Source organism: Capricornis sumatraensis, chromosome 16, assembly GCF_032405125.1.
Source record: "Capricornis sumatraensis isolate serow.1 chromosome 16, serow.2, whole genome shotgun sequence".
In the NCBI taxonomy this organism is placed as follows: domain Eukaryota; kingdom Metazoa; phylum Chordata; class Mammalia; order Artiodactyla; family Bovidae; genus Capricornis; species Capricornis sumatraensis.
Genome location: NC_091084.1, coordinates 81,446,500 through 81,473,677, shown reverse-complemented (window position 1 = coordinate 81,473,677; position 27,178 = coordinate 81,446,500). Strand labels below are relative to the sequence as shown.

The following is a 27,178-nucleotide window of genomic DNA, read 5'->3' as shown; positions in this document are numbered from 1 at the left end:
GTAGGCAGACGCTTTACTGTCTGAGCCACCAGGGAAGTGACATCGTTAGAAGTGAAGTTAGAAGTGAAGTTGTGGCTATTTATGTGAAGAAACTTGTTAAAAAGGGAGGAAATAGAGAATAAGTCTTATTTCTTCAAGTTTCTAACTCCAGTCTTAATTAGATTGCCTCATGGCTCAGAGTATGAACTGATGTATTGTTAGTCTGACTCGTCTTTCTTTGTATTAATAACTCTCAACAGAGAAATCTGTTAACTCAATGTCCTGGGGAAACCGCTCAGTGTGGATGGAATTCGTGTTCCTGGCCTATCCCTCCCAGTCAGAGCTGGACGTCTTGTCCTTCCTTGGGATCAGCCTGGTTTATACACGGGTCATCACCGGGAATGTCTTCATCATGGTGGCCATCCAGACCGAAGCCCGCCTCCACACACCCATATACTATCTCCTGGGCAGCCTCTTGGGAGTGGAAATCGGCTACACTGCTGTGGTGGTGCCCACCTCCTGGCCAACATCCTACAGTCGGAGAAGACCACCACCCTGCTGGGCTGTGCCACTCAGACGGGCTTCTTCGTGGAACTGGGCAGAGCCGCCTGCTTCCTCTTGGCTTCCATGTCTATGATTGCCGCCAGGTGGCATTAGAAAGAATCTCCCAGCCAGTGGAGGGGACACAAGAGAGAAGAGTTCCATCCCTCAGTTGGGAAGATCCCCTGAAGTAGGGAATGGTAATCCACTCCAGTATTCTTGCCTGGAAAATTCCATAGACAGAGGAGCCTGGCAGTCCACGGGGCTGCAAAGGGTCAGACTCGATCGACCACGTGACTACTCTGTGCCTCTTCCATGCCTTTTGAATGAAAAGTGTCTCAGTTCAGTTCAGTTCAGTCGCTCAGTCGTGTCCGACTCTTTGCGACCCCATGAATCGCAGCATGCCAGGCCTCCCTGTCTATCACCACCTCCCGGAGTTCATGCAGACTCACGTCCATCGAGTCCGTGATGCCATCCAGCTGTCTCATCCTGGGTCATCCCCTTCTTCTCCTGCCCCCAATCTCTCCCAGCATCAGAGTTTTTTCCAATGAGTCAACTCTTCGCATGAGGTGTTCAAAGTACTGGAGCTTCAGCTTTAGCATCATTCTTTCCAAAGTAATCCCAGGGCTGATCTCCTTCAGAATGGACTGGTTGGATCTCCTTGCAGTCCCAGGGACCCTCAAGAGTCTTCTCCAACACCACAGTTCAAATGCATCAATTCTTCAGCGCTCAGCCTTCTTCACAGTCCAACTCTCACATCCATACATGACCACAGGAAAAACCATAGCCTTGACTAGATGGACCTTAGGCGGCAAAGTAATGTCTCTGCTTTTGAATATACTATCTAGGTTGGTCATAAGTTTTCTTCCAAAGAGTACGCGTCTTTTAATTTCATGGCTGCAATCACCATCTGCAGTGATTTTGGAGCCCAAGTCTGACACTGTTTCCACTGTTTCCCCATCTATTTCCCATGAAGTGATGGGACCAGATGCCATGATCTTACTTTTCTGAATGTTGAGCTTTAAGCCAATTTTTTCACTCTCCTCTTTCACTTTCATCAAGAGGCTCTTTAGTTCCTCTTCACTTTCTGCCATAAGGGTGGTGTCATCTGCATATCTGAGGTGATTGATATTTCTCCCGGCAATCTTGATTCCACCTTGTGTTTCTTCCAGTCCAGCGTTTCTCATGATGTACTCTGCATAGAAGTTAAATAAGCAGGGTGACAATATACAGCCTTGATGTACTCCTTTTCCTATTTGGAACCAGTCTGTTGTTCCACGTCCAGTTTTAACTGTTGCTTCCTGACCTGTATACAGATTTCTCAAGAGGCAGGTCAGGTGGTCTGGTATTCCTATCTCTTTCAGAATTTTCCACAGTTTATTGTGATCCACACAGTCAAAGGCTTCGACATAGTCAATAAAGCAGAAATAGATGTTTTTCTGGAACTCTCTTGCTTTTTCCATGATCCAGCAGATGTTGGCAATTTGATCTCTGGTTCCTCTGCCTTTTCTAAAACCAGCTGGAACATCAGGGAGTTCACGGTTCACGTATTGCTGAAGCCTGGCTTGGAGAATTTTGAGCATTACTTTACTAGCACGTGAGATGAGTGCAATTGTGCAGTAGTTTGAGCATTCTTTGGCATTGCCTTCCTTTGGGATTGGAATGAAAACTGACCTTTTCCAGTCCTGTGGCCACTGCTGAGTTTTCCAAATTTGATGGCATATTGAGTGCAGCACTTTCACAGCATCATCTTTCAGGATTTGAAACAGCTCAACTGGAATTCCATCACCTCCACTAGCTTTGTTTGTAGTGATGCTTTCTAAGGCCCACTTGACTTCACATTCCAAGATGTCTGGCTCTAGATTAGTGATCACATCATCATGATTATATGGGTGATAAAGATCTTTTTTGTACAGTTCTTCTGTGTATTCTTGCCACCTCTTCTTAATACTTTCTGCTTCTGTTAGGTCCAGACCATTTCTGTCCTTTATCGAGCCCATCTTTGCATGAAATGTTCCCTTGGTATCTCTAATTTTCTTGAAGAGATCTCTAGTCTTTCCCATTCTGTTGTTTTCCTCTGTTTCTTTGCATTGATTGCTGAAGAAGGCTTTCTTATCTCTTCTTGCTGTTCTTTGGAACTCTGCATTCAGGTGCTTAAATCTTTTCTTTCCTCCTTTGCTTTTTGCCTCTCTTCTTTTCACAGCTATTTGTAAGGCCTCCCCAGACAGCCATTGTGCTTTTTTGCATGTCTTTTCCATGGGGATGTTCTTGATCCCTGTCTCCTGTACAATGTCACGAACCTCATTCCATAGTTCATCAGGCACTCTATCTATCAGATCTAGACCCTTAAATCCAACTGGGAATGGATGCTAGTTATAAGATTCAGGATTTTGAGTCTGGGTTATAATTTTTGTCACTGACTGTCTTATGACACATGTTTTATTATGTCTCAGGTGCCTTTGAAAAGAATGTGTATCCTGTAGCTGCTGAGTGCAGGCAATTGACTTAAGTTAGTTAATAATGTGGTTCTCATCTCTATCGTTATATATCTTCGTCTGCTTGTGCTATCCGTCCCTATCAGAGGTGGTAAAATTTGCATCTATGATTGTCAATTGTCAGTCTCTCCCTTTAGTTCTGGCAATTTTTGTCTTGTTCTAGTTCTTTTATTTCCCTTTTTTCTGAAGCTCTGTTATTCGATGTATATATATTCAGCATGATTTTATCTTGTTGATGGCTTAACCATCTTATCACTAAGCAATGTTCATTTCTATTGCTGGTAATATCCCTGGTCCAGAAATCTACATCTAATCTTAATTTGTCCACACCATCTTTTTTATGATTAACATTTTCATGGTAAATATTGTTCTTCCTTTTGCCTTCTACCTGTACGTCCTCATATATAAGGTATGGCTCTTATCAAGAGCATATAGTTTATGCTTTTTCTTCTTAATCCTGCTTGGACAATCTAGAGTCCCATATTTCCATGTGTATTTTATTCATCTGTTCTCTTGATTTCTAGTTTCTCCTTATCAGCCTCTTTTTGGATTTGTAAACATTTTTTCCCAACAGCTTTTTAGATATGTCTTTTGTTTCATATTTTGTAGTTGCATTCTTATCATGGCCTGCCAAGAATTGTTATAATGCATTTGAAGTAAATGTGTAAGAAACTTTGAACAGTTTAATTCCATTTTATGCCCCCATATTTGTGCTCTTATTGTAGCATCTTACTTATAAATTCCATCATACATTTTCTTTTTGTTTTAAATAGTCAACATTTTTAAAGGTATTCTGACAGTAGTCTTCTACATTTTTATTTTAATTTTAAGAATATTTTCACTGAATATAGAATTCTAGAAATGACCATTTTTCTTCCATCTCTTTAAAGATGCCATCCCATTGCCCTTTGGCTCCCATTTCTCTGATGAAAAATCATTTGTGGTTTTGTGGAGAAGGGCAGGGGTTACCACTTAAAGGTACATTTTTTTCTCTTTATCTTTGATTCCCAGCCACAAAAATACAATGAATCTAAAGTTCAGGTAGGACTGGTGGATGGGGGGAAAGTAAGGAATTCATCATGTTAAAATAAGATAAAATGGAGACTACACTTGAAAATCCCCTGAGCAGACAAAATCAGTTAGGCCACGTAAGCAAAACATAATCTAGCTTATTTCATGAATATAAGTGAAACTCTACTTAGATATTCCTTCTGTCTCTGATAATCATAAATAAAATTGAAGTCATCTTCCTAAAGTGGTATAACACCTTTTATCTAAGTCCTCTTTCATCTGGAAATTCCCATTGTAATAACCAATCATTGTATAAGTTAAACAACTTCTCCATTCTCACTTTATAAGCCATCTTGCATTAATAACAACATGCCTCTGAGCTTCAAATCACTTTCAGTTTGAAGTCTCCCTTTCTGCTTAGAATTTCTTGCTCGATAAAATATTCATATCAAGTAAAGCTCTCTAAATTTTCTTTTGACAATTGTATTTAAAACACATCTAAAATGTAAAATAAGTTCACCCTCTTCCAAATCCCCCAAACCCTCATCTGATTATAGCATTAACTCAGATCCAAAAATCTTATCTAAATATCATTAGTTCAAAAGTCTCAAATCTCATCATCCAAACTCTAAATAAAGATCTAGATGAGACTTAGAGTACAAACATGCTAGGATAAAACTCTTCCCCTTCTCCAGACCTAGAACTAGAAAACAAGGTATCTGTTCCCAACACACACAGTGGGGCAGGCATAACATAACAGTTACAAACATTTCCATTCAAAATGAGAGAGACTGGAAGGAAAAAATGGATTTCTTGGTTCCAACCAATTCTGAAATCAAACAAGGCAGATTCCAGTGGTTTTCATGGCCCAGGAATAATCCTCTGTGGCTCACAACTCCAAGCTCTGGGCCTGCGGAATCCCTCTCTGTGGCCCAAGGTCTCACTGCTGTCGCCAGAGTCATCCTTTCTTTCTCATGAAGGGTAGCACATGTTTCCCAGGTGGCTCAGCGGCAAAGAATATGCCTTAAAATGGAGGAGACATGGGTTCCATCCCTGGGTGGGGAAGAACCCCTGGAGGAGGAGATGACAGCCCACTCCAGTACTCTTGCCTGGAAAATCCCATGGACAGAGGAGCCTGGCGGACTGCAGTCCCTGGGGTCACAAGGCAGACGTGACTGAGCGTCACACACAGCACGTGTCTGCAGTTGAACGGTTTTCTCAGACTGTTCCCTACTTGCAGAACTTGGGGTGTATAATCTCCTTTTCTTTCTTTTCTTTCATTTTAAGCTACATTTAATGATTCTATTTGACTGGCTGGTTAGTTTTTTTGGTTTAAGCAAAAAGTGTTAACCATTATTATATGTTCTGTGTTTTCCAAAATTGCTGGTATGGATAGAAAGGTATGTTATGTGAAGCTCCTGGGGACAATTTCCGGTCCCAGCATTTCACAGCTGCTGCCAGAATCAGAAATCCACAAAACCCAGAAGAGGCTGGCTATAAAATCTTGCCCCTAAACTATGACCCATACCAGCCACGCTGATGACTTGCATATTGCTTTGCCCCTCTCATTTTCCTCTGGTTTAATTGTGGTAAGGCCACGTGAGGTATACCCTTTTAACAAACCTTAAAGTACGTAATACAGTTTTGTTAACTACAGCCATAATGTAAATCAGTTCTTTAGAACTCATTCTTCCTGCATAACTGAAATCTATACTGATTGAATGGCAATTCCCATTTCTCCCTGTACCCAGCCCCCCAGAAACCATGATTCCACTCTCTGTTGCTATGAATCTGACTATTTTAGATACTTCAGATAAGTGAAATCATGCAGTATTTACTCTTCTGTAACTTGCTTTTTTTACTTAGCATAGTATCCTCAAAGTTCATCAATGTTCTCACATATAATAAGATTTCACTTAAAGATTCAAACTTAAAGATTGATCGATATTCCGTTATATGTATATTGCACGTTTTCTGTATCCACTCATTCCCCAATGGACACTTAGGTCATTTCCATATCTAGGCTGTTGTGAATAATCTTGTAACAAACATGGGATTAAGGATATCTTATCAAGGAGGCCCCATAAAAAATAAATTTGTAAAGATCATTTATACTGTATATCAGCTGACTTAATTAGATACTATAGTTGGCAAGTATATAATCTAAACTTTTTAAAGTTGATTTCTTTAGAATTTTTCTTTATGTTTTAAAAATACTCTTGTTGCTCTTTTTAAAACTTTATTGTGGTAAGAACAGTTAACATAAGATCTATCCTCTTAACAAATTTTAAGTAAACAATACATACTAATTGCATTCTAAATCATGCATAAATATCCAAGTAAATTAACAAAGAACAATAAGAAAGTGAACATTTTCAAAAACACGATTTTGGATGACTAACTGAATCAAATCATCTATATTACTGTATGTTCATCTAAACTCATAAGAAAATTAAAAAAACATCCTAACTGTTCAATATTAGGGATTCATTTAATAAATTGTGGGACATCAATACTAGTCATATTAAGTTGTCACAAAAAACGTGACTGTGAACACTGTATTTGAAAACACAACCTACTTTTTGATGGAAGTACTACATGCTGTCATTGCACGAGCGTAAAATATGTTTGCAGGAATGAGGTCATCTGAACAAATAAACATGTCTGGGTGAGAAAAAAAGGAAAATAATCTGAGTACAGTCTCTGCATGCATGTAACTATCCTCCAGTTTTAAGAACCAGCACAGAGCTATTTAATTCATGATTGCCATGAATATAAAAGCAAGCTGTCTTTCCTCGCATGGATTTGTGGATGTTTTGGACTTTATGGACAAGTTTGATATGCTTATCTGGGCTTCAGAAAAGGCCATGCCGCCTACTGTGGCTTCTGCCCTAAGACTCTTTCCCTTCTCTTTTCCCGGCGGGCCTGTCTGCTCAGATTACCACCTACCTAGAGCCTAAGAGAGCCCTTCCCAGAGCTCAGGTAGCCTCTGCACCTCTCACACGCCACATCACTCTCAAGCTCAGTCCCCAGCATCCTCGCCCTGGTTTGCTTTTTGTCTGTAGCACTCACCCCTTCTGACACATTATTTCATGTTCTTTTTTTAAATTTATTTATTTTCAATTAGAGGATAATTTCTTTTACAAGGTTGGGCTGGCTTCTGCCATGCATCAGCATGAATCAGCTCTGGGTATACACGTGTCCCTTCCCGCCTGAGCCTCCCTCCCATCTCCCACCGCATCTCAGCCCTCTGGTTAGTCACAAAGCACCGGCGTGTGCTGTATGATGTCTGTACGTCCCTGCCGCATACTCTGAATTCCCACTGGCTAGCTGCTGCACACACAGCAATGTATGTGTCTCAGGGCCACTTCTCAGCTCGTCCCGCCCTCTCCTTCCCCACTGTGCCCGCTGGTCTGTTCTCTATGTCTGCGTCTCCAGTGCAGTCCTGCATAGAGGATCATCAGTACCGTCTGTTTAGATTCCCTCACATGCTCTTATCCTTACTTTCTGCTCATTGCCTTTCTTCCTCCCTCCAAGAACACAGCCTCTATGAGGGCAAAATTCTCATCTATTTTGCACACTGATATATCCCAAACGTTGGAAATAGAACCTGGCTCATAGTAAGAATTCAATAAATATTTGTTTCATATTAAATAAAGATACATTATTAATAATGGGTATAAGACAGGGAGGGCTTCCCTGGAGGTTCAAGTTCCCTGGTAGCTCAGACAGTAAAGAATCCACCTGCAATGCAGGAGACCCAGGTTCAATCCCTCAGGAAAATCTTCTGGAGAAGTGAATAGCTACCCACTCCAGGATTCTTGCCTGGAGAGTTTCATGGACAGAGGAGCCTGGCAGGCTGCAGTCCATGGGGTAGCAAAGAGTCGGACACAACTGAGCAACTACTTTTCACATCAGACAGGGATGTGGAACTTGATTGAAAATTAAAGGCAATAGTGAGGATAAAGTATATGTTTTTAATTCCATGAGGTTGGACGGAGGCGGGAAAGGAGAAACAAATTTGTAAATGAGTAGGTTAAGCGGTGGGAATATACAGGGAACTCTACTCCACGCTCTGGAGTAACGTAAACGGGAAGAAAACTCGAGGAAGAGGGGGTATGTATGTCCATGTGGCTGATCCACTTCGCTCTACAGCAGAAACTGACACAACATTATAAAGCAACTATACTCCAATTGAAAAAGAGGTGGGAATACAGCTATAATTACCAAAAAAAATAGATACAGATATATAAACAGCTTGAAAGACTAGAAAAGTATCATCATAGGGAAAACTTGATCAAGAAATAGAAATAAGTAAGATAAGAAAAAATGAAACCAGCAATCAAAAGGAATCATTATGGGAAAATCTTTCATAATTTTGCTTATCAAGAAAAAAAACACAGTTCATAGAATTTTAGAGCTGGAGAATTCCTTGGAGTCTGTTTAACCTGACACCTCAGATCACAGGTATGGAAACCTGCCCACATAAGAGCTCCACTGTTTGCCTGAGGTCAATGGCTATATGGCAGGTCCATAATTAGATTCCAGGTCTCCAGATGCCTAGGCGAGGGCTGAATTAGTGCATTATACATGTTCCGTGAGCTCAAGCTGAAAGGAATGCGTGTCTTCAGCAAGGCTCACCGAGATATTGTCTGGAATACAATGTAAGTTCCCTGCTGGGTATAGAAAAAGAATGACAACACCGTCTGGAATTCCTGGATAATGGCTGTCGATGGCGACCGCGCAGAGGAGCTGCCCATGAGTCTTGTTTAGTTGATCAACTCAGGAATTTTTTCTCAGATATTTTCTCTGGCTGGCTTCAGTTAAGGGGAACCACAGGGGACATTCCTCTTCCGTGGGGACTCATTAACTTTAAACAGGTGTCACAGAGGACAGCAAGTACCCTGGCTGAATCAGGCTAGACTGGACCCTGCATTAAGGAGGAGCTGCAGGTCTTCCCACTCAGGACTTGGGATGATTCCATAGGATCATCCTTCCAAGGGACGTTCCTCTTATCCTGCTCTGTCCTTGCCGCAAATCTCTGAGAGGTGTCTCTTATGAATATCAGCATGCAAAGGGTACTCTTCTCCATTCTCACCTAGACATTATGGAGGGATCACACAATGTCCACCTGTCCTCCCTAAGAGACGCTGCGCAGCATGAGGTTCATGGATCCCCATTCCAAGTCATGCTTTCAGAAGAGGACAAATAGGGTCGATGGCTTCCCTGGAAGAGCTCCTCTACCCTCCATGCCGAGAGCTTTTAACATCTCGGCAAGAAAAGTCAACCTGATGGATTGAAGCAAATTTCAAAGCGGTAAGGGAGCATCTCAAGAGACAATTTCTTTTATTTGATTTTGACTTTATTTCTAAAAATAGTAATAAAACACAAGTATCTATAGTGCTTTGCAATTGGGGAAGAATATCCATATACATAAAATTGTGCAAAACGAATAAGTTACCAGAGTAGGCGCTACTGTGCACTTTCACAGACACAAAAAGCGTTACCTCACATCCTATCCCTAAGAGCCGTGAGGCTAGGCTGAAACTTGGATCTTTTGTCTCTCCTTTTAATATACTGTCCACAGGACTTTTTTCAAAGGCATGGCATGGACCTCACTTTTCTTTAAGTAGAATTAAATCACAAATTCTTATTGGTGCTATGTGAATATATATATATATATATATATATTCTGTGGTAAAACAGATTTGGAAAATGCTTGAGGTAAAATGAAACTGTTTGCTTTACAACAGGGCCTCCCATAACTTCACTGTAACTCTTGAGAAAAATGCTTCCCAAGTTGACCATGAACATTTTCATTTCCGAGGTGTCAAGAAGTCTATTCTGAGGAACACAGTTTAGGAACTAGTTCCTCAGAGGGTGTTCACGTTCTTTCCCGTGTCATGTTCTATTATATGGCTGAAGCTAGCGATTATGTCTTATAATTTTCTTACACATCTCCACATAGCTGAGCCCAGGACTTGAGTTCTTTACATACTCCATACATGCTGGTCTGCTTGATTTCTATACGGATCAGTTACAGTGGCCTCAGAGCTGAGGTGTCGAGGCTTTGGGGGAAGCCCAGAGAAGTACCTGTCATTAGAGTTGGGGAAAGAAGAGAGTGAAGGAAAGCTGTACAGGAGAAGTGGCTCCTGAACGCAGCTCTGAAGGAGAAGGTGCAGCTAGGGAGTGGAAGAGGAGTGTCCAAGGTGGAAGCAGCAGATGATGCCAAACCCCCAGAGCAAGAGGGGCCGTGGGAAGGGGCTGAAGGTCGTCCAGTAGAGCTGGGGCATAAAGCACAAGGTGGAGGGTGGGAAGCACACCTCCTAGAAGTCAGGCAGGTCTTCCCAGGTGGCGCAGTGGGAAACAAGCCGCCTGCCAAGCCAGAGACCCGGGTTCAATCCCCGGGCCAGGATCTCCCCCAGAGAAGGAAATGGCAACCCACTCCAGTATTCCTGCCTGGGATCCCATGGACAGAGGAGCCTGGCGGCCACAGTCCATGGGGTCACAGTCAGACAAGACGGAGCGACTAAAGAACAGCAACAAAGTCAGGCAGAGCGCTTGATTTACCTTACTGCTGACTCACCTTACTGCTAACTCTGTTAACTTACTGTGAGAGCTAATTCTCACAACCACTCTATAGGGTAACCATATATACCCTGTGTAGCTAAAAATCTGAGATTCGTGGAGATTCGGTAACTTTGTCCGATTCTGAAACTATGAAACGGCAGATCCAGAACCCACACTCTTGTTGAGAGATCAAATGTCTCTTAATTATCGTGGTCTTGGTAATCATTTATATATATATCGAATCATCGTATATACAATTACATTTGTCAGTGTTTCCTCAATAAAACTGGTGGTGGAATGGACTGAAAAAAGGTACAATTAACTTGAGAATGGCTTAGTGGTCATCATTAGGGGAAACTGTTTGGAACAGGAGAAGTTTTAAAGAGCTTTCAGAGTGTTCTACGAAAGATGCTGCTCCGCTTAGCTGTGTGCATAGCAGCAGAGTGTGGGCCTGTCTCCCAGCAGCTCTGCCAGGCCCATCCTGTGTCCTTTCTGCTGGGTATTTGCACTCTCTCAGCTTTCACATCACCTTTGTTGTACATAAAACGTGAAATATACTCAAGGCCTATATATACACTTTACACTCTGGTAACTAATCACATAGAAAATAGATTCAGCCCCCATATATGCTTAACACTAGCGTTATGCCTCTGAACAAGGCTTAATCTCAGCAGACCTTGAGTTTTGCATGAAGGATATATGTGGGACCAGGTACCTCTTAAGTTCCCTTATAGTTATCAGACACAGAGATCCAACTTTAAATACGCTTTATAAATAAGCACACATTTGACCTGCGGGCTTTGCTATGGTTTCCTGGCTCACTGATATTTCCACAAGTGTTTAGGTTTTATATGCACAGCGTTTACGGATTAGCAGGAAGCATATATTACACCGTGAAATACTGCTTCATCAGTCATTAGGAATAACTGCTAACTAGATGAGCTTCAAACATTATCAAACTTATTCAATAAGCACATCAATGGCTTAATTGCTGTGCTTCCCACTAGCCACTAATCAAGTGAATCCATCCCACCCAAACCTTCCTTTTTGCATGCAGCAGACAAATATACACAAAATGACCTTTGGCCTAGGAAAGGCCCGTCTACGTGGGGCTAAAGAAGTTGCGACATGTGGGCTATAGAGGTGCCATTGGATAGGGGCTTTGAAAGAAGTTTAAAGGACATGAGATTTAACTATAATTTAACTATAAACTATTTTACAATACAAAATAATTCAATCTAGTTCAAATCAAATTTATTGTGATGAGATACTCTGATGAACAAGACAGACATTCTTGTCTTTGTGGAGCTTAAATATAGCCCTGATTGAAATGTTTACCAAAATGGCATTGCCAGGAGTGGAGTGTTCCCCAGGAAGGAATGTGGGCATCTGGAAAGAGAGTGAATTCTGCGAGCAGCAATGGTAACAGGCCTGGGAGATACTCTGAATGGTTTTTGAAAGCGTAGTAGAAGACAGAATAATAAATGCCGCCTTATGGATTGGCATGGACTGTCATGTAATCAAGAGATGAAGTTTTGAACGCCTCCTGAAATGCCTCATGAAATACGATAGGATGATAAAGACTTAGAACACAGAACTGAGTTGCTATTTGCACAGCACTCTTTTGGACATGAAAAAATAGAGAGCTAGCACAAGGAGAATGTCTGTTAAGAACTTTTTTAGATACAGTCAGCCTCTCATACACTGTGTGCGTGCATGCTAAATTGCTTCAGTCGTGTCCACCTCTTTGTGATGCTATGGACTCTAATCTGCCAGGCTCCTCTGTCTGTGGGATTCTCCAGGCAAGAATACTGGAGTGGATTGCAGTGCCCTCCTCCAGGGGATCTTCTTGACCGCAGGAATGAACCCGTGTCTCTTACATCTCCTGCACTGGGCAGCAGGTTCTTTGCCATCATCACCAGCTCTCCTGCATTAGCCAGATGAAAACGTTGATGTGGTCAGAGTTTTCATTTGTGTCAGTGGAGAGATGACTTCATGGTCAGTGGCCAAAAGAGATGAAGTTGAATGACAAAATCCATTGCTCAGAGTTGAAAACTTGAGTTGAAAACGTGAGGAAAATGTTCACAAAGATTGTGCCACACATCTCAGATGGTACACTTAATAGCAATTATAATATTTATTCTTACATTTCTTAAATAATTGAAGAAAAATGTATGTTTCTACTATACAACAATATCAGCTTCACCAACTCCTGTGTTGCTCAAACTCTATATAGCAAATTGGGGTCACCTAACTTACTCTATTTTATTTCGCTGTACCTCAAATGACTTGCTATTAAGAAAATGAGCAAATGTATGCTCCAAGTGTGAACATATGTCACAACTGATGAGATAAGAGAAAATGTGCATTCTTTTAAAATAACCCTCAGTGACACTCCAAAAACGGTTTGAAAGAAACACCATTAAAGTAAGCACAAATCCTTTGAAAGCAGCCATTGAAAGGGAAAATGCTTGATTCATAAGTACAAAGTTTGATATTTTTTAATATTTTATAGACTCACTGTGGATATATGTGGTAGTTTTTTCCTTGAAATTGCCCTGACATAACTTGTCCTAGCAGACATCAAGCTCCAACACTATATGTCTTGCTTTATCCATACATTAAGTATGTTTTGCACCAAATCTTGACAGTTCCCATCCAAGTTAAAAGCTGCTTATTTGATTTTCATGTCTTAATAGGGGCTTCCCTGGTGCTTCAGCTGGTAAAGAATCCACCTGCAATGTGGGAGACCTGGGTTTGATCTCCTGGGTTGGGAAGATCTGCTGGAGAAGGGATAGGCTACCCACTCCAGTATTCTTGGGCTTCCCTGGTGGCTTAGCTGGTAAAGAATCTGCCTCCAGTGCGGGAGACCTGGATTTGATCCCTGGGTTGGGAAGATCTGCAGAAGGGAAAGGCTACCCACTCCAGCATTCTGGCCTGGAGATTATACAGTCCATGGGGTCACAAAGAGTCGGACAGGACTGAGCAACGTTCACTTTCAGGAGGTGCTGGTGGTAAAGAACCCACCTGCCAATGCCAGAGACATGAGAGACATGGGTTTGATCCCTGGTTTGGGAAGATCCCCTGGAGTAGGAAATGGCAGCCCACATCACTATTCTTGCCATGGAAAATTCCCTGGACAGAAGAGCCTGTTGAACTACAGTCCATGGGGTTGCAAAGAGTTGAATATGACTGAGCAACTGAAAACACACACACACACACACACACACACACACACACACACACACACACACACACACACAAGTCTCAATAAGATAGATTTGTTTTTAAATGTTTTCCTGAGTTAAGATCTACCTTATTTGCCTTTGGCCATATGTAATCACATTATTTTACTGAAGTCTCTCTTCCATTTTATTCTTCTTCCTTTTCTCTTCTACTCTTCTTTTTATTTTCCGTGCTCAGTAGAGGAACTCAAGACCTGGGAAAACACAGCTCTAGAGGAACCTCACTGTCCACTGGGGAAAAGATAAGAACTGAAGGGTAACTAGTCAAGGGAAACTCACCATCATGAGAAAAGAGAAAGGCATCAGTGACGTTCGCTCGACACTCGTCATGTCCCAGCCACATTATATATCTGAAACATTCAGTCTTCATGAATTTCACACGTTCACATCTCCAATCACGCATTAGAGAGTCAAGGCTCATCAAGTAATGTGATCAATGTGAAAATTCAATTAGTAAATCAGGGCAGTTTTCACAGTCAGATCTAATTTTTTAAATATTTATTTGTTTGGCTGTGCTGAGTCTTAGTTGCAGCATATGGGATCTAGTTCTTTGAGCAGGGATTGAACTCAAGCCCCTTGCATCGGGAGCTTGGAGTCTTAGCTACTGGACCACCAGACAAGTCCCTGTACTCAGATCTGACTACAAAAATTCATATGATCAACACTCTAACATTCTTCCTTCTCAACATTATGTTAAAATACCAAAAGATAAAGGAAATTTTTAAAATTTATTAAATGATTGCAAAACTGGGTACATTTACTGTCAAATGTGTAAATATAGAAAGCATAAACTAAAATCCCACCAACCTGGCAGTACTCATTGTTAATATTTTAAGATATATTCTTTTTTTATGAATAGAAATCACTATCTCTTAAATGGAATCCTGATTTAACACTTTTTTATGATCTGTTTTTTCATGGGTCTCCTGATCTCATAAAGCATTTTTCTGCAACATCATTTTCCAATGATTGCATTTTTCCATAGCATGGCTAGACCCCAATAAATTTAAGCATTTTCTCATTAATGATATTTAGGTTGGTACAATTTTCACTGTTATATCAGAAACTGTGATGAATATTCCTGTCAACAATTTTGTGCACATACACATGGTTAATTTATAAGAATAAATTCCTTAATACATTATTGCTGAATCAAAGTGAATGCATTTCTTCAAGTCTTTTATGACATATTACCAGATTGCACTCCACACAGCTTTATAGCACTGTTATACTCCCAGTAACTAGAGATTCCCAAATAGCTCGGATGGTAAAGAATCTGCCTGCAATGCAGGAGACCCAGGTTCAGTCCCTGGATCAGGAAGATCCCCTGGAGAAGGGAAGGGCTACCCACTGCAGTATTCTGGCCTGGAGAATTCCATGGATTGTATAGTCCATGGAGTCACAAAGAGTCAGACATAATTAAGGGACTATCACTTTCAGCAATGTTTGGGAATATATCCCTCTTTGCAACTTTCACAACACTAGATATTATTATTTTTTCCAAAACAATCAGTTTCTAAGCAGAAAATAATATCCAATTTTATTTACATTTATATTTATTTGAATGATAATGAAATTGAATGTTTATATGTCTTTGAAGTTTTCTTTTTTGAATTGCTTGTTGTTCTGATGAACTTTTTTCTGGGAGGTAAATTTTGATTTTCTATTCAGTTTGCTGATTGTATTTTTGACACACAACTTTTAAATGTTTATTCTGTCCAAGTGTCAATATTTTTATGTACTCTGCTTATTTGGTTGTGAGTCACTTGGTTGTACTCTGAGATCTGAAAAATATTTATCTACACTATCTTCTAGCTTTCTTCCACTTTTTAAAAATTTGAATCTTAATTTAATAAAATTACATCATTACAAAAATGAATCCAAATGGCCGAAGTAGGTTTGGGTGAAACCCAGCTGAGTTTTAAATGTACAGTTCAGTGTGGTTGTAGGAATGCTCAAACATGTCGGAGAATAAGCCGCAGGTCTCTTGTGTTCAGTGTATCACGGGCTTCATATAGTACCTGTACAGAGGGAAGAAGGCACATTGGTTAATCTGACACGTCAGTTAAGCTTAGTTAGCAGATTCCTTATTATATTTCATTTGGAACCAGCCACCGTGATGAATGTCTTATTCATCTCAGTTTTTCAATTTGTTCTGTTGTGTCTTAAATTAAACAATCAAATATTCTACATCCTTTTTCTGTCTTCTTTCACAGGCTACATCCTAAAACACAATGCTAAATAAAAGTGATGCTAGCCTTTTAATGTCACTATATGTAAACTTGGTTGAATTTTTTCCTCATGTAAGTGTGAGATACTCTTTAATAAGACATAAACCTCTCTTAAACTTATTTCCAGAAGCAAAATAATTTTCTCAGCTTACATTAAGCTATTTTTATCTTATATGCTTGCTCACATTTCCCTTTGTTTCCTTTGCCTCTCTGCACTTTATTTACTTTTAAAATCAGATTGTTTGGAGTGGATATGCTGTGTGTTTATTCTACTGAAGATTATTATTCAAAAAGTTATGTTTGAATAGGTATTCCTCTAATTAGTCATAACTACATGAAATAGCTCTTGAATTCTTGCTTCCATTGATTGAAAAAATTAGTATACTTACATTTCTCCCATCCTTCACTACCAATTTCCCAATTGTGCACTTTGTGGTTTTAAATATGCAGAGCTATTCTAACTTTTTGCATTTTATATTATGCATTCTTTCAATAATTATCTTTAGATTTTTTTGCTCTTAACAGTATTTGCATTAACCATTTAGTGTTAACTACATATCTTATTCTTTGATTTTTCAAACCAAGTTTTTACATTGCAACTCCCTCAATCTTGAATTTGGTTAATTACCCAGTTCAATCAGCTCAGTCTCTCATTCATGTCCGACTCTTTGCAACCCCATTGTCTTGCATGGACTAGTTTCTCCAATTTAACTCTGAATTTGGCAACAAGGAGTTCATGATCTGAGCCACAGTCAGCCTCCTGTCTTGTTTTTGCTGACTGCATAGAGTTTATCCATCTATAGCTGCAAAGAATATAATCAACCTGGTTTCATTGTTGACTATCTGGTGATGTTCATGTGTAGAGTCTTCTCTTGTGTTGTTGGAAGAGGGTGTTTGTGATGACCAGTGCATTCTCTTGGCAAAACTCTGTTAGCCTTTGAACTGCTTCATTTTGTACTCCAAGGCCAATCTGCCTGTTACTCCAGGGATCTCTTGACTTCCTACTTAGCATTCCTGTCCCCTATAATGAAAAGGATATCTTTTGGGGTATTAGTTCTAGAAGGTCTTGTAGGTCTTCATAGAACCATTCAACTTCAGCTTCTTCAGCATTACTGGTTGGGGCATAGACTTGTATTACCATGATAGTGAATGATTTGCCTTGGAAACGAACAGAGATCATTCTGTCGTTTTTGAGATTGCATCCAAGTACTGCATTTTGGACTCTTTTGCTGACTATGATGGGTACTTCCTTTCTTTTAAGGGATTCCTGCCCACAGTAGTAGATACAATGTTCATCTGAGTTAAATTCATTCATTCCAGTCCATTTTAGTTGACTGATTCCTAAAATGTTGACGTTCACTCTTGCCATCTCCTGTTTCAGTTCAATTCAGTCGCTCAGTCATGTCCGACTCTTTGCAACCCCATGAACCACAGAACACCATCCATCACCAACACTCCTGTCCATCACCAACTGCTGGAGTTTACCCAAACTCACATCCATTGAGTTGTCAATGCCATCCAACAACCTCATCCTCTGTCATCCCCTTCTCCTCCTACCTTCAATCTTTCCCAGCAACAGGGTCCTTTCCAATGAGTCAGCTCTTCACATCCAGTGGCCAAAGTATTGGAGTTTCAGCATCAACATCAGTCCTTCCAATGAACACCCAGGACTGATCTCCTTTAGGATGGACTGGTTGGATCTCCTTGCAGTCAAAGCGACCCTCAAGAGTTTTCTCCAACACCACAGTTCAAAAGCATCAATTCTTCGGCATTCAGCTTTCTTTATAGTCCAGCTCTCACATCCATACATGACCAGTGGAAAAACCATAGCCTTGACTAGACGGACCTTTGTTAACAAAATAATGTCTCTACTTTTCGATATACTGTCTAGTTTGGTCATAACTTTCCTTCCAAGGAGCAAGCGTCTTTTAATTTCATCACTGCAGTCACCATCTGCAGTGATTTTGGAGCCCAAGAAAATAAAGGTTATCACTGTTTCCAATGTTTCCCCACTTATTTTGCCATGAAGTGATGGGACCAGATGCCATAATCTTAGATTTCTGAATGTTAAGCTTTAAGCCAACTTTTTCACTCTCTTCTTTCATTTTCATCAAGAAGCTTTTTAGTTCTTCTTCACTTTCTCCCATAAGGGTAGTGTGATCTGCATATCTGAGGTTATTGATATTTCCCCCGGCAATCTTGATTTCAGCTTGTGCTTCTTCCAGGCCAGCGTTTCTCATGATGTACTCTGCATAGAAGTTAAATAAGCAGGTGAGGATATATAGCCTTGATGTACTCTTTTTCCTATTTGGAACCAGTCTGTTGTTCCATGTCCAGTTCTAACTGTTGCTTCCTGACCTGCAAACAGGTTTCTCAGGAGGCAGGTCAGGTGGTCTGGTTATTCCCATCTCTTTAAGAATTTTCCACAGTTTATTGTGATCCATACACTCAAAGGCTTTGGTATAGTCAACAAAACAAAAATAGATATTTTTATGGAACTCTCTTGCTTTTTCAATGATCCAATGGATGTTAGCAATTTGATCTCTGGTTCCTCTTCCTGGATCACTTCCAATTTGCCTTGATTAATGGACCTAACATTCCAGGTTCCTATGCAATATTGCTTTTTACAGCATCAAATTTTACTTCCGTCACCACTCACATCCACAACTGGGTGTTGTTTTTGCTTTGACTCCATCTCTTCACTCTTTCTGGAGGTATTTCTCCACTGATCTCCAGTAGCATATTGGGCACCTACCAACCTGAGGAGTTTATCTTTCAGTGTCCTATCTTTTTGCCTTTTCATACAGTTCATGGGGTTCTCCAGGCAAGAATACTTAAATGGTTTGCCATTCCCTTCTCCAGTGGACCACATTTTGTCAGAACTCTCCACCATGACCTATCTGTCTTGGGTGGCCCTACACGGCATGGCTCATAGTTTCATTAAGTTAGACAAGGCTGTGGTCCATGTGATCAGTTTGGTTAGTTTTCTGTGATTGTGGTTTCCATTCTGTCTTCCCTCTGATAAAGAAGGATAAGAGGCTGATGGAAGCTTCATGATGGGAGAGACTGATTGAGGGAGAGACTAGGTCTTGTTCTGATGGGTGGGGCCATGCTCAGTAAATCTTTAATCCAATTTCTGTTGATGGGCGGGGCTGTGTTCCCTCCCTATTATTTGACCTGAGGCCAAATTTCGGTGGAGGTAATGAAGATAATGGCACCTCCTTCAAAAGGGCCTATGCACGCACTGCTACGCTCAATGCCCCCAACCCTGCAGCAGGCCACCGCCGACCCACTGCTGCCTCCGCCAGAGACTCCTGGACACTCACAGGCCAGTCTGGGTCAGTCTCTTGTGGGGTCACTGCTCCTTTCTCCTGGATCCTGGTGCACACAAGGTTCTGTGTGTGCCCTCCCAGAGTCTATTTTTGGCAGTCTGTAAGTTCTGGCAGCTCTACAGTGGGGTTACTGGTGACCTCCTCCAAGAGGGCTTGTGCTACACCCAGGTCTGCTGCACCCAGAGCCCCTGCCCCTGCGGCAGGCCACTGCTGACCCGGCCCTCCACTGGAGACACAGAAACACAGGTCTGGCTCAGTCTCTGTGGCATCTCTCGGTCCTGGTGCACACAATGTTTGTCTCTGGCCAGTATGGGGTTTGGTTTTAAATGCACTTTCACCCCTCCTACTGTCCTGCTGGAGCTTCTCCTTTGGATGTGGAGTATTGTTTTTTGGCAGGATCCAACATTCTCCTGTTGATGGTTGTTCAGCAGTGAGTTCTAATTTTGGAGTTCTGGCAAGAGACGATGAGCACACGTCCTTCTACTCCGCTATCTTGGAGTAATATTAATCACACAGCAACCCAGATTTTTTGTTGAGGAATTATTTTAATTGTATTTAAATTGAATGGCATGCAAGAGTCAACTTAAAAAATATTCACAACATAAAAGTTGAGAGTTATGTTTTATTTGGTGGGAATATTTAGGACTTCAAGACAGCATCTCAAGTGACCCTGAGAACTACTCCGAGGAGGCAAGGGGAGGAGCCAGGCCATATAGGAGTTTTACAGCAAAGGGCAGGTAGTCTGAATGTCAAAAATTAAAGGTTATTATTAATTAAAGAAAACCAGGTAATCCAAGCTAAGGAATTTAGCTCCTGTCTATGTAGGGGGAAATGCAAGAGTCTGGGTTCACTGAAATCATTCCTTTGACATGCACCTCAGCTATCTGGGACCAGTTTCCTGTGTTTTCACATCCTGAGCTTCCTTTCCTCGAGGCTCACCTTAGGGAGTAACCATAGGTCTGCTGGCTGCTAGAAGGCAGATAGTCTCCTTCCTGTGACCTTCAGGGCTCACCAGCTCACACTGGAGGGCTGGAAACGCTGATGACTGTGACATCCTTATTTACTGGTAACACAGGAAATATTCCATTTCTCACAAGCATACCTCATTTTATCGCGCTTCACTTTACTGTGCCTCACAGATATTTCATTGTTTGACAAGTTGAAGGTTTGCCCTGCATCGAGCCAGTCTATTGATGCCATTTTCCAATAGATCGGCTCACTTGTTCTTTCTGTGTCACATTTTGGTAATTTCTTGCAATATTTCAAACATTGTCATTATTGTTCTACTTTTTATGGTGATTTGTTTTCTGTGATCTTTGTATTATTCTTGCAAAAAGATGACTGGCAGAAGCTCAAATGATCATTAGCATTTTTTAGCAATAAACCACTTTTTAATTAAGGTCTCTATATTTTTATAGTCAATGGGGTCACCAAGAGTCAGACACAACTGAGTGACTAAGACTTTCAGTTTCACTTTGATATTTTTAGACATAATGCTATTATTGCACATTTAATAGACTATAGTATGGTGTAAACAAAACTTTTAAATGCACTGGGAAATGGGAAACCAAAAAAAATTGTGACTTGCTTTATCGTGATAATTGCTTTATTTCTATGGTCTTGAACTGAACTCACAGTACCCCCGAGGTATGCCCATGTTTCCTAAGCCCTGGTAAATTTGAGAAAGTCTTTCTGTTGCTTTTGAACATAAAGCTCTAAAGCCTGGGTATAGCATTCTTTCACAAAAATTGTTTTTCTTTAAACTCTGTAGACATTGCTCTATTGTCTCTTGGGGTTTTATATTGAAAATAAAAGTGTAGCCCACTCTAATATAAAAGTGCTTAGTTGACAGGTATTTTCCCCTTCCCTCATAAAACTTATTCACCTGATGGTTTTAATGCCTATTTGAATTCTGCTATTGCATCTTTAGTTTTCTTATTTTCTTTTCTTACCTCAGGCAGCTCCACTTCCTTATTACCTGATTCCCTTTACATGTTCCTTTCATCTGAATTTGTCCAAGTCTTAAAAGTTTAGGTTCATGGTCGAAAATTTTTTTTAAATATTCAAATGAAAGGAAATACACAAAGAGTATATATCAGAAAGGGTTGTAATAAAAGATGTTTGCCTAGTTTCATATAGAGTCAAAATTGGATGAAAAGTGAAAAACTCATGAATAAATTATAGCGTAGCCATAAAAAAATGGGATACTATAACACAGTGGAAAGAACCAAGTCTTGCTATACAAAACAGCAAGACTAACTTTGCAGACATAATGTTGAAGCCAGGTACAATAAAGTACACACTTTATTATTACATATGTAAATTGAAGCACAGTTTAACTAATCTTCAGTGATAAGGCCAAAAGAGTGGTTATATTTGTGAAGCATAAAGACTGAGAGAAGATATAAAGAATGTTTGTAGGTTACTAGAATTTTTCTATATATTAATCTGGATAGAGTTTATGCTGGTACATTTACTGTGTAAAAAACAGATCAAACTATACATTTAGAATGTGTGAAGTTCTTTCTTGTGTATGCTATATTTCAAAAAGAATGTTTACCAAAAATGTAAACAATGCATTGATTTACCTGATTTTGAAAATGTCTACAATTATTAATAGAGTCAGTCCTCCCTATCCACATGGTCTGTACCCATCAGTTCAGTTCAGTTCCGTCACTCAGTCATGTCCGACTCTCTGTGATCCCATGGACCGCAGCTCACCAGGCTTCCCTGTTCATCACCAACTCACTCTCAGAGCCTACTCGATGTCCATCGAGTCAGTGATGCCATCCAACCATCTCATCCTCTGTCATTCCCTTCTCCTCCTGTTTTCAATCTTTCCCAGCAACAGGGTCTTTTCAAATGAGTCAGTTCTTTGCATCAGGTGGACAAAGTATTGGAGTTTCAGCTTCAGCATCAGTCCTTCCAATGAATATTCAGGACTGATCTCCTTTAGAATGGACTGGTTGGATCTCCTTGCAGTCCAAGGGACTCTCAAGAGTCTTCTCCAACACCACAGTTCAAAAGCATCAATTCTTCGGCGCTCAGCTTTCTTTATAATCTAACTCTCACATTCATACATGACTACTGGAAAAACCATAGCCTTGACCAGACAGATATTTGTCAGCAAAGTGATGTCTCTGCTTTTAAATATGCTGTCTTAAGTTGGTCATAACTTTTCTTCCAGGGAGCAAGCATCTTTTAATTTCATGGCTGCAATCACCATCTCCAGTGATTTTGGAGCCCAAAATAATAAAGTCTGTCACAGTTTCCACTGTTTCCCCTTCTATTTGCCATGAAGTGATGGGACCAGATGCCATGATCTTAGTTTTCTGAATGCTGAGTTTTAAGCCAACTTTTTCATTCTCCTTTTTTCACTTTCATCAGGAGCCTCTTTAGTTCTTCTTCGCTTTCTGCCATAAAGATGGTGTCATCTCCATATCTGAGGTTATTGATATTTCTCCCGGCAATCTTGATTCCAGTTTGTGCTTCATCCAGCCCAGCATTTTTCATGATGAAGAATTGATGCTTTTGAACTGTGGTGTTGGAGAAGACTCTTGAGAGTCCCTTGGACTGCAAGGAGATCCAACCAGGCCATTCTGAAGGAGATCAGCCCTGGGATTTCTTTGGAAGGAATGATGCTAAAGCTGAAACTCCAGTACTTTGGCCACCTCATGCAAAGAGTTGACTCATTGGAAAAGACTTTGATGATGGGAGGGATTGGGGGCAGGAGGAGAAGGGGACGACAGAGGATGAGATGGCTGGATGGCATCACTGACTCGATGGACATGAGTCTGAGTGAACTCTGGGAGTTGGTGATGGACAGGGAGGCCGGGCGTGCTGCGATTCATGGGGTTGCAAAGAGTCGGACACAACTGAGCAACTGAACTGAACTAAACTCTGCATATAAGTTAAATAAGCAGGGTGATAGTATAAAGCCTTAACGTACTTCTTTCCTGATTTGCAATCAGTCTGTTGTTTCATGTCCAGTTCTAACTGTTGCTTCTTGACCTGCAAACAAATTTCTCAGGAGGCAGGTCAGGTGGTCCGGTAGTCCCATTTCGTTAAGGATTTTCTGCAGTTTGCTGCAATGCACACAGTTGAAGGCTCTGGCACACTCAGAGAAGCAGAAGTAGGCGTCTTTGTGGTACCCCCTTGCTTTTACAATGATCCAGCGGATGCTGGATCTGCACCCATGGGTTTGACCAATCAGCAATAGAGAATTTTTTTGATTTCCAGAAAATTACCCAAAGCAAAACCTGAATTTGCAGGGCACCAGCAACTATTTACAAAGCATTTGCATTGTATTAGGTATTATAAGCAATCAGAAGGAAATGGCAACCCACTCTAGTGTTCTTGCCTGGAGAATCCCAGGGACAGAGGAGCCTGGTAGGCTGCTGTCTCTGGGGTCGCACAGAGTCAGACATGACTGAAGTGACTTAGCAGCAGCAGAGAGGATATAAAGGATATGGGAGGATGTGTGTAGGTTATAGGCAAACACTATCCTGTTTTATGAAAGGGACTTAAGCCTTCCTGGACTTTGGCATCAATCTCCCACAGATAACAAAGTACAACTGTACGCAACTCGAACTAAATACAAGCAAAGAATTAGCCCTTGTCAATTGGATTTTAAGTAACAGAAAAAAGACATCTCTGTCATCAGAAACTTCTGCAGATTAGAATCTATCCCATCCATGAAGACTCCCAAGGGAGAATGTGCCGTGCCCTCTATTGTGAATTCATTTCCAAACACTGAGATTGGAAACTGGATACTAAATAGGCAATTCCAAATCAAAAGCAAAATTTTAAGTCCTTGATTCTACTCACACAATTGAGTAATTCAGGAAAGGCAGTCTCAGCATCTTTGGTCCTCTTCCGCAGGAGACATGTGTGCGAGGAGCCCTGTCCTCAACCAGTCTGGCCCCACGGAGTTTGTGTTTCGGGTCTTCACCACCGTCCCGGAACTCCAGGTCCTCCTCTTCGTCCTCTTCCTCGTCCTCTACTTGGCGATCCTTTGCGGCAACACGGCCATCATCTGGGCGGTGTGCACACACAGCTCACTCCACACCCCCATGTACTTCTTCCTCAGCACTCTGCCCTGCTTGGAAATCTGCCACACCACCGTGGTGGCACTCTTGATGCTCTCCCACATTTTGGGGGCCCAGACGCCCATCCCACTGGCTGGCTGTGGGGCCCAGATGTTCTTCTTCGTCACCCTGGGCAGCACTGACTGCTTCCTCTTGGTGGTCATGGCCTATGACCGCTACGTGGCCATCCGCCACCCGCTGCACTACACGCTCCTCGTGAGCCAGAGGCTCTGCGTCCAGATGGTGGGCTGTGCCGCGGGCCTGGGCTCCCTCCTCTCCCTGCAGCTCACCATCCTAACCCTCACCCTGCCCTTCTGCGGGCACCGCCGCGAAATCAACCGCCTCCTGTGTGGCGTGCCCCCGGTCCTGCGGCTGGCCTGCGCGGACATCCGCGTGCACCAGGCCGTGCTCTATGCCGTGGGCAGCCTCGCGCTGACTGTGCCCTTCCTGCTCATCTCCGTCTCCTGCGTGCTCATCGGCTCGGCCATCCTGCGCATCCGCTCTGCGGCGGGCCGCCGGCGGGCCGCCGCCGGACCTCCTCCACCTGCTCCTCCCACCTCGCCGTGGTCCTGCTGCAGTACGGCTGCTGCAGCCTGGTCTACCTGCGCCCGCGGTCCCGCACCTCGGAGGACGAGGACCGCCAAATCGCCCTGATCTACACCTTCGTCACCCCCTTACTCAACCCCCTGATTTACACTCTGCGCAACAAGGATGTCAAAGGCGCTCTGAAGAATGCCTTCGTCAGTAAAGCAGCCTCAGACAACAGTTGAAGGCTTAGGGGGCTGGGGTGGGTGTTTGTCACTTGCCATCATGACAAAGAGAGCACTTTCATGCTTTCCCACCCTGTGCCATTGATTTGACGTTTTGCCCTATTTGGCCCAGGTCCACAACCTGTACTCATAAAAGCAGAGTCCAAGATGGAAGGCTTCCTCTTCCTGCCTGATAATGAGGCATGGGGCCCTTGCTTGCAGTGCAATGCTTGCTCGTGGCTCTTCAAAAGTGGCAGTGGGGGGCTGGTCTGATAATGAGATTGCACATGTGACATCACCCTCCAATTAAAAATTAATTTTAAAAAATAAATTGGTATAACCTTTTGTAACTGAAAATTAGGTCCCTGCCCCAAGTGCTGAGTGAGTAATGAGGGCAACCTGGCTATGTTCCAGTGTCTCCTAGTTTATGGTCTATGGGAACTTAAATAGAATTTGTATCCTACTGTGTGTGAACATCTTATAAATCTTTATTATGTTGAATTGGTTCACAGCACTTTTTATGTCTACTATATCCTTCTACTGAAATGGCAACCCACTCCAGTACACTTCCCTGGAGAATTCCTTGGACAGAGAGGCCTGGCAGGCTACAGTCCAAGGGGTCACAAAGAGTCAGACGCAACTGACCAACTAAACATCAACAATACCCTTCTACTTTTCTGTGTGTCCATTCTATTAATTTTTGATTGTTTGATATTGAAACTCCAACTAAAAAATCTTAATTTATCTTCTTAAAAAGATAATTGTAACATATAGTGGAACTAAATGTAAGTTTGTTCTGTATTTTCCAAGTCTCCTGTAAATGTACTATCAATACTTTCGTAATTTAAAAAATAACAAAGAAAGAGTAATGAGGTCAAGGTTGTGAGGACAAAGAAAGAGAAATTTTATTAATTTGCTGGAAAACGAGGAGGGTGGCAGACTAGCATCTTGAAAACGGCCCTCCTGCTCTCTGAAAGAGGGTAGGTCAATTTAAAGAGGATGATGAGGGTCGGTCGGGATGGTAGGACTATGTGGCCAAGGCTTCACTGAGCAGGTGCCACTGGTTTTCACTTTCCCACGATTCATGGCCATTGTGGTCGTCTGCCTTTGATCAAGACGTTCCAACAGTTTTTCTGCCAACCACTTTGTCCTAAGCACCTGTGACTCAAGATAAGAACAACTAGAAAAACAGGAAAGAAGTTATCAGCATAGTTAGCAGAAAAAGCAGCATGTGTACATTATTAGATTTAACACATGAGTTAAGAGAGAAGGTTAGTTATTAGATTTTTAACTCTGTAGTCAGCTACACCTTCTGAATGCTGTGTGACCAAGTACACCAAAGGCCTAGAAAACTTTCTATTCTTTGATTCAATAATTCTTATTCTGAAAGTACAACCTCAGATAACTGAGTCAAACAAAAATGAAAATACAAAACTGTTTCTTAATTTATTTTTAAAAAGCTATTAAAATGTAATTTCAAATATTGGATACAAAAATAGAGTGTACTTTGAATTACATTTAATATTTCATAATAAAGGCACATATAAGTGATAAAAAGCAAGGTACAAATCTTTATTTACAATAGGAACCCAATTTTTTTAAAATGCATATGCATAATGATGAATAGAAATACACCAAACAGTTAACAGTTGTTATATGTGATTTGTAGAATTATGGATAATGTTTTTCTTCTATACCCATTTAGGCATTTTTCATGATTTTTAATATAAGATTCTGCTACTTTTATAATTGGGAAAATAGTCATTTATAAGAGGAATCTGAGGCTCTTATAAATTTATTTGACAAGTAAACTTTCCATCATCACAGTGATGATGTTTTCGTGTTTTTCCTAAATTTTTAATGTTTTTCCTAGATTAACACTTTTTGCTTTGGTTACGTCCTCTCTTCAAAACTAGATTTAATACTTTAAAATGTTTTA

The 27,178-nt window shown here is 41.3% G+C and overlaps 1 protein-coding gene across 1 annotated transcript; it reads left to right on the top strand.

Moving 5' to 3' along the window:
• Positions 1-256: 256 nt before the first annotated feature.
• Positions 257-25,260, top strand: LOC138092297 (olfactory receptor 10Q1-like). The gene is given in 4 exon segments (XM_068988085.1): positions 257-488; positions 491-567; positions 24,602-25,024; positions 25,027-25,260. Coding segments are annotated over 4 exon segments (966 nt in total).
• The last annotated feature ends 1,918 nt before the right edge of the window (positions 25,261-27,178 follow it).